The sequence below is a fragment of the Saimiri boliviensis genome, chromosome 7, assembly GCF_048565385.1.
Source record: "Saimiri boliviensis isolate mSaiBol1 chromosome 7, mSaiBol1.pri, whole genome shotgun sequence".
In the NCBI taxonomy this organism is placed as follows: Eukaryota; Metazoa; Chordata; class Mammalia; order Primates; family Cebidae; genus Saimiri; species Saimiri boliviensis.
In genome coordinates, this window is record NC_133455.1 from 85,615,328 (window position 1) to 85,636,440 (window position 21,113).

The 21,113-nt window shown below is 33.6% G+C and overlaps 1 protein-coding gene across 16 annotated transcripts in view; it reads right to left on the reverse strand.

Annotated features, from left to right (window-relative positions):
• The window catches only part of SOX5 (SRY-box transcription factor 5), a 1,015,292-nt gene that overhangs the window by 120,734 nt on the left and 873,445 nt on the right, over positions 1–21,113 (reverse strand). For 14 of the 16 annotated variants that reach the window (XM_074402912.1, XM_074402908.1, XM_074402910.1 and 11 more), the window contains one exon: positions 10,253–10,376. In XM_074402912.1, the coding sequence (XP_074259013.1) occupies positions 10,253–10,376 (124 nt within the window). The remainder of the gene's footprint in view (positions 1–10,252; positions 10,377–21,113) is intronic. The other 2 variants (XM_074402920.1, XM_010337310.3) reach the window with 1 other exon arrangement.

A 21,113-nucleotide genomic window follows, 5' to 3' on the forward strand; every position in this document is an offset into this window, starting at 1 on the left:
CAGAATGGGAAGACCTTTTTGCATATAAAAAATACAGCATTGTTCTTCATCTCCTTGCCCATAAATTGGAGAAGGTGATTATCAATAAAAATTCTTGGATTAATTATCTAAGAATTCTGAGTATCCCTGAAAAGGTGACAATGAATCAAAAATGTCTCCTTTTCCTTCTATATTCCCGCCTGACTGCTAAGGCATCATTTAAGATATTACACAATAACTTATTTTAAGCTGCTTAAAAAGAATCATTAATTAAGGAACTGCTTTTACATCCAGCTCTATCTTAGACATAGCTCTATGTCGACATTTTGCCTCTGTAGCCTATAAAGAAATGAATGATCCAGAGAAAATTCATCCGAAATGTTTCAAGTACTGGAAATTTGGAAGAGGGACATTCACATAAGCCATTTAAGACCAAATTAAATGCAATTACTCTTTTATTTCCTACTTTTAATATTAAGGCATAGCAACCATTTAATTTGTTGACACCCTTTATAGTCATTCCACTTTTCTCTCTTAGCAGGGCGTTTGACTGACATCATATACCTCCTTGACTGTATCCATGGTCTGAAGTTCGCAGGTGAGAACAGGAAGCTTCCTAGCTCATGCTAATGGTAAGCCTATGTGATACACATTTGGGATGATTTCTGGCCTAGAGATTCCTAATAAAATAATAAATGTTAAACCTTTAGAAGTTAAATGTTGTCATTATGATGAATGAAAATGAAAAAAAAAAACATAATATAAATGTCTCAAATGGTCAGAGGCATAGTTACCTAAAATAGAAAAACTCCAGAAATCCTTATCATTATGACATATTTAATACTTTTCAAAATAGGAGTATATGTTTAATGAATGATATTTTACATTTATACAATAATTTGACTTCTCTAGAAATGCATATACCATCCCATTTAAATTTTACAATCTCCTTATTAAGTACATAGAGCAGATATTACTGTGGCTGCCTGAAAGATGAAAAAGTTAAAACACAGAAAGGAAGATGACTTGCCAAAGGGCACAGAATATATGAAATGGGACTGTGACTAATAAGGTTTTCTGATCCCTTGTTTCTTTTTTTTTTTTTTTAGGATAGAATTTATTAAAGCCAGACAATTAGTTTCCAATTACAAGTTTTATGAATGCTAATTCATAGATAACTTGGGCCACTCCATTTTGGAAGTTTAAAATTCTCCATTAACAAACTCAAAAATCACCAGAGGCAAAAAATCATCAGAGGCAAACTCTCAGGTGCAAAATGTTCAGAAATAAACTAAAGTAAAATATCACACACTAGAAATGGAACTGGTTACATGAAAAATTCATTTGGGGCAATATGTGCATACAAAAATATTCACTGTAGCATGGTTTGAAACTATAAATGCTGTAGACATACTTAAATGTCCATTAGCAGGGAAACCAAATAAAATATAATGCACACATCATAAGGAAATATGTTACGCAATAATTTAGGTCTGAACATATGGAGGAAGAAGATATCCATAATATATTTTTCATACATGTAAGTACTTTGTAGTCTATATAGCATATATCATCACGTACATTATATATTATACAATGCATATCATAAATGTAGTATATGTACATGCAGTATACATGTATATGTATCATATTATGCATATTACAATACACAGGCTATTTTGCTACATATTACATATCTATATCTAAATATTTTATGTACACATATATAATGGATTCTTATTTATAGGTATACTTAGCTCTAGAAATACATGTACAAAATTAATGGTAATTACGTCTGGTAGTGAGATTATAGGAATGTGTGAGTGTAGGCAGATAACTTTTAGTTTGTTTTCTAATTCTCCATATTGGAGGTTTTTGCAATCAGCAAGTGCTACCTTTAATATATTAGAAAAAAATGTGAAGGGTGCTGACTATATAAACAGATTTATGAAAAGTTTAATTATACTCTTTGCAAACAGAGCCAAAATCAATTATTAGGGAAACAGTACCGTCTAAAAAGTTGCTATAGTTCTTTCTCACCTGACTTTTCTCTTTTTACTGGCTAGAATATGGAAATGGCACCTGGATAAGATCTCTTAGACCATAAGACATAAGCTACAATTTGTGGAAAGCAGGATAATCAGTAAGAGAGCAAGCCTGAGATTGGATATCATGGAATTACCATATAAGCAACGCTTCGATTATTAGGCAAGTAAAAGTATTATTTTATCATATTTAAGCTAATATTACTTTGGCCTTTCATAGCAGCTAAACCTGTATCCAAATTAATGCAGCATCCTATTCCACATAACATGCCAAGATCATGAATATTTCAGTCCTTATGGAAAATATGTATCTATTGCGGAGTTTGAAACAAAATGTTATCTTAGCTTGTTTTACTAAATATTTTTCTTCTTCCACACTTTCCAATCAATCTTGTAAGTTTGCCTTCTAGTGGAGTTTTAGAACATGTTTACTGGACATTACCATTGTACAGTATCATGAACAGTTACGTTTATCCAGATACAATAATACATAGTTCTCCTGGGTTTACACTTCGGGTTGATGAACTTAGCCTGCTACTGAGATGAAATGTCATTCTTGCAGTGGTAACAAAAAACAAAAAATTAAAAGTCTAGGAGTTAGGCTCAGCTATGACAAATTCATATAGTAACACCATATTTGGAAGCCTTTTGGCTGACAGCACAGAGTGCCATTAGCCACTCTTTCCATTTCATGTATATACATTGTCAAGGAGAAAAATCATATCAAAAAAAGAATACTGAGCTGAATGGGCTTTAGTTTTGAACTGAATGACACTCTTATGTTCTTAACTGTTGAAAAGCAAACAACACGGATTGAAAGAAAAGCTACAGTTGTGGCATAATAAACTCCGAGAAATTTATCAAAGAAAGAGTCTTCGCTTTTTTGTTTGTTTATGTGTATGTATTTTGGTGGTGGCAGTGTGCATATGTTGGGGTGGGGAGGAAGTTGGATTAAATGCTGGTTACTGATATAGATAAGTTATCTCACAGAGTTATGATTAAAATCAATTATGTGGCAAAATTTAATTAATACTAAAGTACAGTATAAGCTATTATTTTTATGTCAAGTTATAATACTGTGACTGCCACAACAAAGACAGCTCCCTTTTTCAGTAATACTAAGGAAATAATATCAACCCCATGTTTTATCAAAAGATACCTTTTAATGACCTAGAAACACTTCTCTCGTGAGAAGTGGATGACAGCCACCACATAATTATGGAATGTTTATACGTTTTTGAACCCAGTTCTCTTTATTTTTCAATCATTTCATATTTTTAAACCACTAATATAACTACCTCAAAAGGGAATGTAAATGATTGGCCATTCAGGTACCAAAACGATACTTTAAAAATATAAATATTTACAAAGCTTTACAACTAAATCAGGATCTCCCAAAGTCATCAGTTTATAAAGTTTTGGGAGGGCTGAGGAGAGGGTAAGAGCTGGTCACAATAATTCTAACACACAGCTCATGCTTGTAATCCTAACACTTCGGGAGGCCAAGGCAGGTGGATCACTGAGATCAGAAGTTTGAAAGCAGCCTGGCCAACATGGCGAAACCCCGTGTCTACTAAAAATTTTAAAAAGTTAGCCAGGCGTGGTGGCGGATGCCTGTAATCCCAGCTACTTTGGAGGCTGGGGCAGGAGAACTGCTTGAACCCAACAGGCAGAGATTGCAGTGAGCCAAGATCATATCACTCTACACTTCAACCAGGGTGACAGAGCAAGACTCCATCTCAAAAAATAAACAAACAAACAAAAACCAGAAGCCTAAAGACATGATTATATCCTCTTCTCTTGGCTTATTTGCAAAGAACCTACTGTATGTGATCTTGACAACACATTTCCTATTTTGTCAGTTTAATAAAAACATACCATGTCAATGGTTTTCAGCTTGCAATTTGGTGATTGTTTCATCACTCACTGTCAATAACTTGTATGTCAGCTGACATAGCTGACACAATTCAATCAGTAAGTAGCATGCAGTCTCCTAAAATGCCAGACACATGGGCCCTTTGCATGAGAGAGACATAATGGAACCCACATGATACTCCCATTAAACAATGAAACATGTGACATTAACTAAAAGCAGAAACACATCAGTAAATATGCCTGAGGAAGTTTATGGTATTTAACTCCTAAACATTAATTTTATTGTGGTATATGAGGAACTAGTTAACTGAGAGTTTCCCTTTGTATTGGAAATGGAAATACTGTTCAGAAAACTGATGAAGAATAAATACAGCATATTTTAAATTTATAAAGCTTGGCTCATCAACTTCTGTTTATTTAAGCTAATCTCATAAGGCAATTAAATATTGCAATCAGTAACTTTATATCACTATTTTATTTAGCACATTTCTGAAAAATTAATCAATGTGTTAAAATGCAGAATGAGTATGTGAGTATATTTCTAGTTTTATACAGCCAAAAGAGTGACTAAATACATTTTCTAAAACTCATATGACCTTTTCCAACATGAGCTCTGATAGGAGGAAAAGTGAAAAACAATAACAGAAAAAGTTTAAAACTGGCCAGTCACGATGGCTCATGACTGTGATCTCAGTACTTCGAGAGGCTGAGGTGGGTGGATCATCTGATATCAGGAGTTTAAGACCAGCCTGGACAACATAGCAAAATGCCATCTCTACTAAAAATACAAAAATTAGCTTGGCATGGTGGTGCATGCCTGTAATACCAGCTATTCGGAAGGCTGAGGCAGGGGAATCTCTTGAACTGGGTGGGAGGTAGAGGTTGCAGTGAGCCGAGATCACACCACTGCAGTCCAGTCTGGGTGACAGTGAGATTATCTCAAAAAAAAAAAAAAAAAAAAAAAAAGAAAAAAAAGAAAAAGTTTAAAACTAGGTGATTGTAATAAAAACAGGTAAGGCTAAGGTTGTATTAAACCGATGTTTTCATCAGCACTCTGTCACTTTTCTGTAAACAGTTATTTTCCTCAGTTAGAGGAAGCCTCATTTATGTATGGCAGAGTGAGTTTGATTCTCATTCAAAGAGAGTGAGTGATGAAATATAATCAAATGCTAGGTGTGGTTTTAAAATCCTTTTTTCTTTTTGAAACAGGATCTGTATTTTGCTTGTACTGTATTATCTTAGTCTTTATCATTCAGAAGTAACATAATAATACAGGCACTATGTTAGGCACCAATTCTTATGTAATCTTGTTTGATCTTTGCAACAATTCAGTAAAACGGATCTTATTACACTGTTGTACAAATGAGGAAACTGAAGCTTGGTAACTTGCATTAGGACAATCAAAGCATCATAATGAGCTAAAATCTGATCCCAAGTATAGGCTCCCTCCTTCAAAGTATCTCTCCATTTGTAGTTGCCTATTTGAGATTGCATTAATTAAATTGAAACAAATAGACCAAATATTGAATGCTTGAAATCATATTGACAAAGGAATCAATTGGTATAGACAAATAATTGATAACCTTCATAATATAGTACCTAGCACTGTTAAATGGAAAATAAATTTTGTTAGTCTGTTCTGTGGTTAGCAGTATACAGGTGAACAACAATAACATCCAGGTTAAAAAAAAAATCACGGTAATTTTAAAACAAATATACTCTAAGCCAAAATTTTCCAAATTTTCTTTGATTAAGGCACCATTGATGGCTCAATAATTGTTTCACAGAATTCTTTAAAACAAAGGAAATATCCAACTACTCAATTTTATTTAGTAAAGTCCAAACAGCTTATCTGTGATAGTTCACAAAGTATCCAATAGATGCCTCTGTATTTTCTCTACATTTTGAAAATATCCTGTGCGCCTATGAATTACCTATAGCACCCTGGGAACCTTGGCATACAGTTTGAGAACCATGGCAGCAGGCACATATCCAAATGTACTTGGAAAATATTCTGTATCTATAGCTAGATTACATATTCATTTTGATAATTTGAGCCACTCTTTTACTATCAAGCCAGGCCTTTTAAAAATTGTCTTATACTGTATATAGAAAATGTGTTATTTTATTGGATTTTGCCATTCATGCATAGTTTTTAAATTTCTACATAAAATATTTTCCTGTTAAATTCTCTAAAGCATCTAATGCAGTTACCATTATATGACCAGGAACTTTAAATCCAAATAGAAAAGAGAGGGGCAGAGGACTGCAGTTTCTATTAATAAGATAATCACCTAAACCTCGGATTTCTACCTCTAAAATATATACTCTGAAGAAACAGCAGTGATCCTAAACATGGAGTGCAAAGAAGCCATGTGCTACAGAAAGAGGCCTGGAATGAGAGTCAGAGAAAGTGTTTTTGACCAACCTTTTATCCATCAGCCACCTTATCTCCAAAGTCTCTCTCAAGTATAAAATGTTGGGCTGACACCAACATGACCATTCAAAATTACTTTCCTTTAAAGTCAATTTTTTTGTAAAGTAGGATTTGCTCTAGAATGAGCAAAGGAAGTATCTTTCCGAAAACATAAAACTGTTCCACAGGTATCAAAGGCATTTTTTTTTAAATTTCAAAAATATGTACCTGTCACAAGCCTCACAGCTCACATATTGAAGTATTTGATAAATAACTTAGGATACTACTCAGACTTTCCACCAGGGGCAAATGGACTGTGTTCTTGGACTCTTCAACCATCCACTGTGTACCTGAACCAATTCATTTGTACACCCAGTTATTTCATAAATGTAGAATTGCAACTTTAGTTATTGAGTTGTTCAAACTTAAAGGGCTGCAATAATTATTTTCTAACTAAAATGAGCCGTTATCCACAAATATAATTTAGAATAGAGAATTCTAATTATTTGTTATAAAATCTGGGGTGTGTTTACATACAGCAACTAAGTTGACAGTTTTAATAGAACTGAGATGTTCAAAATAAAGATTATTCAACTAATTTTTTCCTTTCCCTGAATGAACTGATCTCTGAATGTTGCTAACTGCTTAAATCAGTGTTCTTATATAATTATTTTCAAGTTCTCTATTTTATACACACTCTCTCTCTCTCTCTCTCTCTCTCTCTATATATATATATATATATATATATATAGGGAGGGTATTTCATTCAAAAATATGCATCACATACACCTCCTCAGAAGTTTTCAAGTATTTTTATGATTTTAATAAGTAAGGAAAGCAAAAACTAGATATGGATCCATGAAGAAGTGTGGTTTCATGCCTAATTTCATTAATACCAAATGCTCAAACAGAATCTGAGATTCTGCTAATACCCCATCAACAAGTGTGAACTGATCCACATACTCATGAAAAAGAATGGACAGCAATATTTTTTAGTTTCTTTTCTATCCATCTAGTCAATTTTCTCTGATGTGCCTGGCTGTGCTGCTATTAATTTATTCTTATATTGCTTAAATGATGTGCACTCTAGCAGGTAAGGGAGGCTCAGCAACCACATTTTGTGGATTTCTATTCCATACCACATTTCAGCTATTATATATTTCTTAAAGAAAAGAATATCTCTATGTCTAACTAAAAGCTTCTGTTCCAGAAACAGGAGATGTTAACTCAATTTACAATGATTAGATTCCTTTAACTGTGTTTTTATTTTTTTTCCTGTTGAGTACATTTAAAGTTTCTAGTTTAGTTCCAGAGATTTTAAAATGTATTTCATTTTATGAAGACATCTAGTCTAAATAGGAAAATTTATCATTAGTATGATCTATGAATGGATTGATGAAAAGTATCTGAGTTTTTGATAGCAACAAATAGTGTATCTTTCATATTTGCTTGAAATTGAAATTGAGAAGGATTAGTCGGTCTCTTTTATTGAAGAATATGTAATAAACTAAAATAATTGGCAACTAGAAAAGTCACAAAGGATTGACAATTATGAGGGAAATAAATCAGGAAGTCCCTCTAAAGAGTGGAAATGGCACAGTTTCTTCTCCTACCTCTATTCCTTTCCTGAAATGTGATCAGGGAGGACACTGTCTGGAATACTTTCACTTCCACCCAGTTCTTTATTCAAACTGATTCAAAATGCCAGGGGTCAAGGAGGGTGGCACTTTCTTTTGCTACTGGCTTCTGCTTAGTTCTACAGTTTGGTGTGAATCCAGTTTCAAGCTTGCCAGCAGCTGCAAAGCCTTTTTTCTATTTTATTTCCAAGGTTACTAAAGAAGTGGTATCATTTATAAGTTTAAGCACTGAAAGTATGAATACCAAATGGTTAATATACTAACAATTTTGGAAATGGAAAAAATTCTCCATTCCACATTACATGAACAATGAACAAATTTAGTATGCCAACTCTGCCGATGAGAGTGCGGTAGAGGCGTTTGTGACCTTTTCCAGGCCTACAGTTATACTATTGTTCATACTCAACGTGGTTTTCTCTTCAGCACAATATTTGCTAATGGGACTTACTTCTGCAGTTGCTTTAAAAAACTTTTTAGTTTTGAAAATATAACTAGTCTGTATGTATATATTACAGATGCAGTCAAAGACAACTAATGATTTTAGAAAGTGTGTATTTTTTTTTTGTAACCAAGTTACTAAAAATACATTTGTGGCATGTGTTTAATGTGAACAGTAATTCCTTAAGAAAACAGAAACAGAACAAAAACCTTTCATGATTTAAACAGCAGAATTAAAAAAATCGGAATTTAGTGTAGCAATAAAAATTAAAGTTCTAGTCAGAATTTAAGTTATTCTTACAATTTAAATCATTTAGAAGAAAAACAGTATTTAATTATAAAAAAAGTTGATGACTCTGGATGAATTAATAACCTACAAAGGTAGGATGATGTGGAAAGTATATTAAATGAATAAATTAAGAGGCCAGAGAGAGAACTCCTTTTTAAAACAGAGGAAACCAAGTCAAGAGAAAGTTCTGCAAAAGCAGTTTAAAAAACCTCAAAGAGCAAAGCACCACACATATATAAATTTTTATCGTCTTGAATTCATACCACATTTTGGTCTTTGCATATTTAAGAAATTACAACCCATTTCTTCAATATGATATAGAGAATGGTATAGAAAAATAATAAACATTGAAAGCCCCAATGTGAGAGTTTAAAATATCACCTAATAGAAATAACTGATTTCTAGAAATGCTAGAGTTTCTTAAATGTATTAAATACTAAAGCACAACAAGATGTTAATGGCACAATTTATTAACATATATATAAGCCAAAATGCACTGGAATTTAAATCAATATTCTATAGCATTATCTAAAATAATATTTCACTAATTTTTTTAGTGTTCATTTTTATCAATAAAAATGTTTCAACTTGCTTTTACCATTTTCCTTCTGGCCACGGCAAAGATTTCTGGAAGATACCTAGCTTACCAATCTAGCCCCTCTTTAGAATGCGTTATTATTTTTATCTTACAGAATACAGCTGGCATTATGACTATAATTTTTTAAATGATGTATTTTTTCCTAGGACTAGCAATGTACAATTTATATTTGGCTAAGAAAAAGAAAAAAGGATAAAATCACAGGCATCTAAAGTTAATAATCAATATAAACAGTTATCCTAGTATATCACTTAGTTCGAAAAATGTCCTCTATATTGCTTATGTATTCATTCATTCATTCAAAAATGTTGAACGTTGTACTAAAAGTTGAGACATAACAATGAGTAAGACAGCATCAGCAACTGCCTTCAGAAAGCTTACAACTAAAGTGAAAAAGAAAATATACAAAACCCAGAGGAAGCAGGCGAAAGGAACCTAGCTTAGGTCAGGTCAGGCAAGCACTCCCTAATCTGAGCTGGAAACGCTTCACAATGTGAAGGAGCATCAATTTTGATGATGTGAGTCCAGAGTCATGAAAAAGAATAGTTCAGTCTAAGAACTAAAAAGACTGGTGAGAATTTAAGCTGTAAATATTTGGAGGCGACAAATAATAGAAGGCCAATTAATTCACATTAGGAAACTGGGTTTACCTCACTGTTAAAAAGGTATTGAAAAGCGTATTTCTAGGTCATCTATGAAAAAATAAAATGAACCCACAAATTACATTCATACATTAGCGATACACTGGAAATACAAGTTATGAGATTGAATTACAAAGATTAGCTTCAGAAGCACAGACTTAATCTAAGCCCTTTTAAATACTAACACACTGTTCCACACATTCCGTGTGTTTTCTCTTTAAAATAAAAATGCTATATAGGCGATCTCATTTCTTGGTGTGGCAGTAATATTAAATTGCCTAATTTAAAGCTGTGCCCTCCACCCACTCCCAAATGAAAAATCAACGGTACTTACTACATCCAGCCTTATAGCTGAAGCCTGGAGGGAGGAGGAATCCTTGCTGGGCAGCTGCAGCCAGTGTCCGTTGATCAGGAGGGAATACGGGAATCATTAATGGCGGCAGCTGACCTTGAACCTGCTGAACGTGATAGAGCGAATCAAAGAGAAGAAGTTTCGATGCTCCATGCTTCTTCCCACCCTCCTTATTTCATGATAAAAGAAAATCATTTATTCAATTCAAAACAATAGCATAGAAGCTTGCTGGGATACTGGGATTGAGGATATGCTTTGGGACTACCTTAGAAATCAGAACTGGAAAATCCTAGAGCTGAATCAAGGTATTATTAAGTCTATTCTCTAACATGATGAATAATTTCCCTACATGATATCCTTGGCAGTGATGAAAATATCACTATGTTGCATGATAAGCCTTTTTCTTATTGCACTAATGAAATGGCTAAAAAATTACCCCTTAGAATGAACTGAAATCGCCCTCTGCAAATCCTGCTTGTTGGGACTAATTCTACCTTCTAAAATAAAACTAATTAAACCTGTATCATTTTACATATAAATAGCTCTTCATTCTTTGAGGACAAATTCTCCTATTCACACGTAATATTGAATTTTAAAATTCTCGAATATAGTAATAGACCTAAAAGAAAGCTTACAGAACAGCTAAAATGTTAATCTTTTTTTTTTTTAATAGATGAGGTAAGTAATGCCGAAAGACAACTGACTTGCCACAGAAATAGTTGGAACTGCATCTAGAATTCAGTCTCTTGAATCCTGCTACAGACTCTCTGTACTGTATTTTTGCCTGTATCTATGCCTTTTGAAGCAACTGAACCACTCCTCAGACCACAGGGTCTCTGTTTTGGTTGCCTTCTTTGGAATGCACTCTAATTTGCTGGTCCCACTCACATTAGTTAATAAATAATCCATCACAATGGAATCACTATTTTCTTCAAACTGAATAAGAATTTCTATAAATATAACCTAATGTAGCCTTGTCACATTATTAACTAATGTAGAGATTTGTCATTAACTAAAATATATTTTTTTTGAAAAAGTATTTAAGCAAATCTCCCTGGTGAAAATGATTAGTGGTTAGTGTTTATTGATGGATGGATATATGGATGGTAATTTGAGATCATGTTTAAAATTTCTGACAGTTTATTTCCTCCACTAGTTTTCCCACACATTGAGCAGTTATTTGTAAAATATTTAAGAAATACCTACTATGTGCAAGAAACTGAACTAGGCAGTAGGGATGCAATAGTGAAAAAGAAAACCAAAATCCCACATCTATGAAGCCTTGATTATAATAGGGATGATGGTGGTGAAAAAGTAAAAGAAAAAAAAATACATAAAAATAATCACATATTTATTCAGTCATTAATCTTAACAGCACCTCTGAATTGTCTCTCAGATCTGTTTTCTTGTTTTCCCACTGGCATTGCACATTCATAGGGTTCTGATGATTCTTACAGTTCTCATCATTTCTCACTTTAAAAGCCCACCTTCAATTTCTCCTTTATTTAATCTTCCACAGTAAACCTCTGAGCTATTTCTGAGATTCTGGTTGGTGAGTGAGGGGGCCAGTGAGGACTGAGAGAGGGAGAAGGGGAGGAGAGGGAGGGTGAAAGAGAAAGCAATGTGTGTCTGGTAGCGGGGGTGGCAAGAGAGGGAGAGAGAAGAGCAATATGTCAATGGTAGATCTGTTTTCAGCAATGACACCAAATTAGAAAGCACTATACAGAAAAAGTTTTATTGGGTTTATTGTCTACTGGTTATCATTTGTACATAAAGCACACTTGTTATGGCAGTTTTTATCTAGGTAATTTATACTTTAATAGTTTATAATTTTCAGATAAAATTTTTAGTATTTTAAGGAATAAACTGCAATGAATTCTGGAGCTTTTATTAATCTGTGCATTCGAAACTTTTGTCTTTTGTGGATTAAATTATTAAAATGCATTTTGTTTCAGTATAATTTGTTTTATTGTCTAAATTTTTCAAGATCCACTTGTAAAGAGTGACATAGAAATTTAAAGCTGAGAAAGACCCTCGAGATTATCAGCAACAACATAACCATGATGATGATGAGGAAATAAGGCCTAGCATGGCCAAATAAATTGTCCAAGATCCCATATTTAGCTAAAAGCAAACTTAATATTGGAACTGCATTTCCTGGTCAATCTAGTGAGGGGAAGTAGAGAAAGGAACTGGAAGAGGAACCACAAGATGGAGAAAAAAAAAACTAATTGAAAAACCTAATTTCACAGTCCCAGTGATGGGTTTTTATTAGCCTATCACAGAACAGACTGTAGAGTACTGTACTATTAAGAATCAGAATAAAGTTAACAGTGAAATCAATACAATCCAAAATGTGTGGTTAATCTATGTGAGCCACTAAAACACATCTCAAAATATCATTGATCCTGATTATTTGCGGATTCTGTATTTGCAAATTTGTTTATTGGCTAAAATTTACTCATACCCAAAATTAATATTGCCATTTTCCTGGTCATTTGCAGTTGTGCACAAAACAGTTAAGAATTCGTTGGTAATTTTTTGTTGTTGTTTAACAAGGTCCTAAGCATAATGCTTAGGTGCTGTCTAGTATTTATGAGGCAAGAAGGCTGTGGTGTGATGGTGTGACTTATGGAGAAGAGTATGTGTTAGATAAACTTTGTTCATGCATGAGTTATCCTGCTGTTGACTCTCAATTCAATGTTAATGAATAAATAATAAATGTGAAACAAGGTATTTTTAAACAAAAACACATACACAACAAAATTATGTATTGATTAGCTGATGAAAATGTTATAACCAGAAGCTCCCAAGAACCTAACTATACTTGCTTTAGGAGCAATTGTTCAGCATTCCCTAATTTAATGTTGATAGCAACTTTATAGACCATAATACATGCAAATAATGAGTAGTGACTGTGTTATTCCTATATCTTAATTGATTTTCACTGCACTGCTGCTGAAATTTAGCCAACATTTGGGAGAAGAGGACACATGATATCAAAACAATATGCTTTCCGGGTAGACTCTAAAACTAATTTGTTATAGGGTTAGTAATTCATTCTATATATTTTCTAGTTTTGAATATTTCCAAATGCTAATCATTGTTAATTTATTTTTTCACCAAACTTATGAAATTTCCTTTAAACCAGTAATTAAAGTTAAAAATGTGTGACATTTATAATTAAGTTTCAACAAAATACTTTTGACATAAATTTTTAAAGATAACAGAGCATGTTATTTACAGCTTAAATAATTTACAATACACATAAGAGGCTACTTCCTATATTTTAAAAACTTTAAAAAAATCCTGTCTTAATGCTTTTTATGTGCCTACCTCAAGATAGCACATAGTCTTTAAAATGTTACGAATCCAAAATGAATCAACTATATTACACCATTTATAAAGAACAAGTATATACCTATCAATTACTCACAGTCAAATATTTTATATTTTATGTAAATGTTTTATTGTTGAAACATTCAATTGCTTCAAGGCATTAATATATTAGGTAGATTCTTAAGATTATTTAATCTGTATTTCCTTACATGTCCCTATTTATTAATTTATTAATTCAATCAACATTTGCTAAGTAGAATATGCAGTTTGTGGTAACTAGGAATTAAAAGATGAATTCACATACATGGCCACTCTCCAGGAGCTCTGAATCTTGTGGGGCAAATAATTATAATTTATTGCTGTAAATTTCATAATACAGACTTGTACAGGATACTAGGGAAGTACAGAAAAGAGGCTCCTAACACAGCCAGAAGTCACTAAAGGCTTAATGTAAGCAGATGCAGCAGGTATAGGGCCTGAATAGGTCAGGAGCAGAGAGAGAGACCTAAGAAAAGGAACAGGGGCAAGAAAAAAAGCATCATGTGAAGGAGACACTACCAGCAGTTACGAATGGAAAAAAGTGTAAAGAAAGGAGTGGTGAGACGTCTGCCTGAATCAGTTTATGCATCAGGGTAAGAAACTAGAGACTTCCCCTGTAGGCTACGGGGAATCACAGACGGATTAAATTAGGGTCCGTAGAATACTCTGGTGGATATGGAAAAGAGATTGGAAAGGCCCAGCATAGAGACCAAGTTGGAAGTTAATACAGAGGAACAGATTATGAGGGCTTCATTAGCAGTAAAACTGTACTGGATGAATAGAAAAAAAAAAGAAAGAAAGAAAAACTTTAAAAAATTGCAGTAATCATAGATAAAAAAATGCAAAATCAAATATAATGTTTATTTGATGTCATTCTACCTATAGTTGTATCAAACAACTAAAAAAATCAGAGTAGTAGTGATAATTTTCAGGGAAAAATGATGCCCATGGTATTAGACATGGTGAAATGAAATGAAACTAGAGGTGAGGTGGCTGAATGATGTTGCACTGGAGCTATGTTTCCGGCAGATAGACACTCCAGTCTGAAGCTGAGGGAAGAAATCTTCAGAGGCCATGGTTTTTGGAGTCACAAGTTAATGAGAATAAACTAGACAATCTAGAGAAGGTCTAAAGGACAAAGAGGGGGACAGCTTAAAATCATCTGGGTTCCAACAACAGTTCAACAAAAGATGAAGGAAAGGAACCTATTAGCAAATAAAATTTTAGATAAAAATTAAGAAAATCATGAAGAGTATGGTATAACAAAAGCCAAGGGAATTTCAAGATTGAAGGAGTAAACTAATTGTAAAAAAAAAAAAAAAAAAAAAAAAAAGCAGAAAGTATTCTAGAGACAAAAATAACATCTCCTGGAATGATTAGAAGATGAATTTATAATAACATCACTTCCATTAGAACAGAGGGTAGAAACCATATTGCAAAAGGTTGAGGACTGAACGACAGGCAGGGAACAGGAGAAAGCAAACGTAGACTATTTCTCAGTGAAGAGGTGAGGAGAGACATTGATAGCAACTGTAGAAAGATGGAAAGAGAAAGGCTTTTTTTTCAGGCAGCAGAGTTCTAAGCACATTTATTGGCTGAAGGGAGAGAACAGAAATGGAGAGTTTTAAATGTAGGTAAAACAGAAACTAACCAAAATTCCAGAGGAGGCTAGAAGACAAGGCAGAGGTGGAGGGATTCGTTTAGAATGGCAGTGGCATCTCATACTCTGTGCCCTGAGGAACACAGCTATACAAATGGATGAAGGCAGATATGCTTTATGCGTAGGGAAATGGGAAGGTAAGGAAAATCAGTCCTGACAGAAGAAATTTTCTCAATGATAACGCAAGGTCATATCCAGAAAATTAGAGAGACTGGGATTGAGGAAGAGAACTGAAACAAGGATCCAGGAAGTTCTCGATGATCATTGTGAGAAATGAAAGGAAAGGCAAACCACAGAAATTAAAGAGTAACAGAAAATGCCAAGACCTTAGGTGAGACCACATGAATTGTAATACTATCAGACCTCCCTTATCTGTGATTTTTCTCATAACGTGCCTAGTCACTGTGATTGGGGATCAGAGAAGATGAACTCCAGCATTCAAGGGAAGAGAAGGGGGGCACTGGAGGACATCAGCAAAGATAGGTTATGAAGAAATAAAAATTGCTTTTGATCAACAATAGGCTTTGGGTTTAAAAACACGATGGGGGGCCTGGAAGGTATCATCAGACTGGGAAAAATACAGGAATCAAAGAACCGGAAGAACTCCATGATCTCAAGGAACAGGACTTATGAGAGTAAGTTTGTATGAAAGCTCAAACAGCACAAAGTTATGGTAAGAGATTTGTTTAAATTACATACACAAATGTTAAAATGAAAGGCAGCTCTATGGTTTATGTCAGCACAATTACAAATAAACTGTAATATCTAAAACTTTTTCAAATGTTCCTCAAGAGTTTAGTCTGATGAGTGCTATAGTGTTCAAATACACATCATCCTTAGGGATCAGTTCACCTACAACTGAAATTCAGTCACCTTCAGTGGGGAGCACAGCAGCTGTTTAGAAGCACAAAGCAACACTACACAGCAGTTTCTGAGCAAATGAAGAATATAATATCCAAATGAGATTACAAGAGGGGTTTAGGTAGGCAGAATATAATTACCCAAACTGGAGTAACCAGGATAACAAAGATAACTTTCCACCATTAGCAAGAACAGACATGGGATCTTCAATGACCCCTAATAGTCTGATTTTTCATTTCATATAAAAGAAAGTCAATTTTTCAGTTTATCCTACTCAATGCAATGATCTTTAGAAAAAAATTAAAAATAAAGAAGTCAATTTATCTTCCAATTAATCTACCAGGAAGACTAAAGAAAATCTCATTGAGGAATATAGGCACATAAAAACATTGCTAAAATTGCAATCCCTGCCTCTCACTTCCCAACAGTCACATTGAAGTTGTACCACCTCTAATTTCATTTGATGCAAGACAAAGACAAAGTAGCCATATTCTTTTAGAACAAAAATGAACAGCCATGTGGATTTTTTACATAGTACTCTTCTTCGGCAAAAAGCCACAGAACTTTTTTTAAAAATCGTTTCCAAGGATGAAAGTGACTTTGCCAAGCAAAGTGGCTTCAAAACAGGCCTCAAAAATACTAATAGAAAGACAGATGGTTCTACTAAGAGCTTGGCTGCCAAAGTGGAAAAAAAAAGTAAAAAACAAAAAAAAAAAAAAAAAAAAAAGGAGTGATGCTATTGAAGCTGACTGCAAAGTTATCTGATGACTACAAATACTTTTGTCCCATTGCAAGTGCTAACTCTGCCTCCAGGGCTGATATAGCCAAAATATTAACTTCCCCACATCCAATCCCCCTGTATTCCTACCCCTCCTAAATGAAACCTGTCAGTGCCAAGCCCCACAAAACAGCACAAGCATGCACTTGATTCTGACTGACTGCTCTGCAGAAGCAAAATACTGCATTGAAGAACTCCTATTTAAGAACAGACCCACAAGGAAAATTGCTTTTCTTTTCAAAACTGCCTGTCACATTTTCTTTTTCTAATTCCCCTCTTCCTCCTCCTCCCTGTCACCAAAGGGCCCCTGGGCCCTATGAGTTTATATGATACAAACTCAATTTGTATAAAGAAGGCAAGAAGCGGCACCACAGAGAGGTGAAGATAGTTTGCAAGGATAGAGAAATAATCCAGTCAAGACACAGTGCAATTTTCTTTCCAAACTACTACTACAATAATACCTCCACTTTATTTCCTTCAGGGCAACTGTCATTTCTTTTTAACCAGATTGCTACTAGATATAATAGGAACTGAAATATTATATGGTCACTGACTCTTTCTTTCAATGGCTCATTTCACTACTGCATTTTTACTTTTGCATGATGTGTTTATTGCTGGCAATGTTACTAGGATACAACCACTTGCAAAGGATATAGAATTAAGACCTCTGTTACTTTAACACAATAAAATTTCATTCTTAATGCTACGCAGGTTTGTCTTAAAAATTCTTATTAACAGTAAACTTTATTTTCAAATCTGAAGCATCATGTTCTTACAAAGCATTAGTTCTTACTAATATACATTAAATTCATACAAAAATTGTTAAAATGATACATAAATGTTTAACAAAATACATTTGTTGACTTCAGGTATAATCTCTATATTAAAAGTTGCTAATTACAGAAACTTAAGGGTAGCAAAAACATGGTGTAACATAAGAAAATAGTGAAAAGATATGGGAGAAACATAATTATTTCATTTACCAAAAATAGTTTTGAGCTGAATAAATGATTTCAAATGATAATGATTAAAATATCTTAAATGATGCATTATTTAAGATTGTGTTATTATTCTAATATACAGCTATTTCTTAAAGTATTATTTTACACAGCTGTTGCTTGATCAAATCAAAATCTTTATTAAACAATTCTACTTGTTTCCTCAAACGTGTGTGACTATTTGTATTACTTATTGTGGTTCTTGACCACAATACAGCATGGTTTATTTTAGTGTGCATGCTTGACTGTTCATGTGAATAGAAAAAAGCTTTGCAAATACTGCTAGTACAATCTTATTTTATACCATGCATTACTATATTAATTGTCATTTACAAGAAAATGAATGAGGAACATAAGATATAGTGACCAACGTGAAACATAATGTAGTTTTCAATTATATTTCTTAGGTATCCATGACTAGAAAACAGTAAAATTCACTATTAATTTCTAATTTATACTTTGCCCAATGGTTTATATTACATTATCAGTGATTTTTCCTTATGTAATATAAAATTAATAAAAATCTCAATATTCTTATGTTAAATTTCAATTCAATGTCAATTCCTTAAAAAATTTCCCAAAATTACCAAATGTTGGGAGGGATGAACAGGGAACACTGGTAATGGGTACCAGGTTTATTTTGGGAGTGATAAAAATGTCCTGGATTTAGGCGTGATGCCAGCAAACCATTGTGAATATACTAAAAAGCACTGAATTGTATACTTTAAAAAAGGTACGTTTTATGGTATGTGAATTATATCTCAATTTAAAATATAACCAAAGCAAGTTAAAAAAATCTTACAAAAATATGTGACTTCACTAATACTTGAAGCAGGATTGAGTGTACTTCGAAATAGGCATCTCTTGAAATTACGTTTTGCATTTTTTTTTTTTTTGAGATGGAGTTTCACTCTGCCCCCAGGCTGGAGTGCAGAGGTACGATCTCAGCTCACTGCAACCTCTGGCTCTCAGGTTGAAGTGATTCTCTTGCCTCAGCCTCTAGAGTAGCTGGGATTACAAGTGTGTATCACCACGTCTGGCTAATTTTTGTATTTTTAGTACAGATGGTGTTTCACCATGTTGGCCAGGTTGATGTCAAACTCCTGACTTCAGGTGGTCCACTTGCCTCAGCCTCCCAAGGTGCTGGAATTACAGGCATTGAGTCACCATGCCCAGCCAAATAGGAATAATTTTTAAAAGCTAAAATTCTATTATGTCTTAAGAGATTTTTATACCAAGGGTGACATTTCGGCTGATTTTAATTTTCATCTTTATATTGTGTCTCATTTTGCTTTCTGTTTTCTGCACAAAATATTTTTCAAAATTTATATATATATATATATATACATATATATATATATATATATATATATATATACACACACACATATTACTTTAACAATCTGAAAATGGATCAGAAAAATTGAGATGTAATAGAATGTCATAGTACCTGGCATAAAATAAAAGGATATTTAACAGAGTAATTGCCATTTGGTGTTTATTTCCTAATACACCCTATCCTGAGGATCTTAAATTGTCAGCTTTGCCTACCTCTTTGGTAGAAAACAGAAAAAATTTGATATTTGACTGAAGAAAGATTGATAATAAAATGTAAATATTTCACTCCAACAGACTAATTTTTATAAAAAGTATGTGATATTCACATTTACTTCAAAGTTTCTTGAAATCATTCCCAATTACCTTTATGTTAATTTGTTTATTTCTGGCTGATATTTCCCACACCACTAGTATGTATTCTGTGCAATGAGCTTTCGATTGTAATTATCTTTTAACATTTTTTCTATCTTACCTATGTGGGTTTACTCATCCTCAAAAGACTTACAATTCTTTCTGGCCAAGAGACCTTTTTTTCTTCTATCCAACCTTGGAGTGGACACTGCACAGTGTAACTGAAAAACTTCATCTGACTTAGCCCAGAAATAAACCCAAGCGTACAAGGTCAACTAATTTTCAACAAGGGCACCAAGAACATACAATGAGGAAAGAATAGTCTTTTCAATAAATAGTGCTGAGAAAACTGGATAACTACATGCAAAAGATTGCAATGTGACCCTATGCCATACACTACATACAGAGAAAGTCAATGGAAAATGGATTTAATATCTAAATGTAAGACTTAAAACAATAAAACTCCTAGTGGAAAAATACAGGAAAAAGCTTCCTGACACTGGCCTTGGCAATGATTTTTTAAAATATCACACCAAAAGCCCAGGCAGCAAAAGCAAAAATAAACAAGTGGACTATTTCAAACCAAAAAGTTCTGCATCGCAAAGGAAATAATCAGCAAAATGAAAGGATAGCCTACAATGTATTGGGAGAAACATTTGTCAAGGATGGGGTTAATGTCTAAAACATATAAAGAACCCAACTAAAAACATGAACAAATGACCTGAACAGACATTTTCCCAAAGAAACATAAAAATGGCCAATAGGTATGGGAATACCTATCAATCATCTGGGAAATGCAAATCAAAGCCACAATGAAATACCACTTCATATCTATTAGGATGGTGGCTATTATCAAAAAGACAGGAGATAAACGTTGGCAAGAGTGTAGAGAAAAGGGAACCCTGTATGCTGCTGGCAGGAATGTAAATTAGCACAGCCATTAATGCAGGGGTGGTGAAAACGGGGAGATGTAGGTCAAAGGCTACTAAATTGCAGTTATATAGGATGAACAAAGCTAGAGATCTAATGTACAGCATGAGAGCCATCATTAATAAAATTATATACTGAAAATTTGCTTAAAGAGTAGATTCTAGGTGCTCTTAACACACAAAAAAGTAATTATGTGAGGTGATGGACCTGTTAATTTACTTGACTACAATAATCATTTCACTATGCATATGTACATCAAAATATCATGTTATATACCCTAAATATACACAAATAAAAACAAGCAAATGAATAACTGAATACTTTTTATCCATCAACCCCTAACAAAGCTACACTTTATACTCAAGAACAATTTTTTCCTCAAAACCCGGCTTAAGTGTCTGTCTTTATGAAGTGTCTCTGTTTTATGAAGACTAACCAAACTCTTCAAGCAAAATAAATTCATTGACTGCTCACTTGGTGCCAGGCATTTTTATTGTCTCTAGGGATGTTGCAACAAATAAGACAAGTGCTCCGGAATAAGTGAAGCTA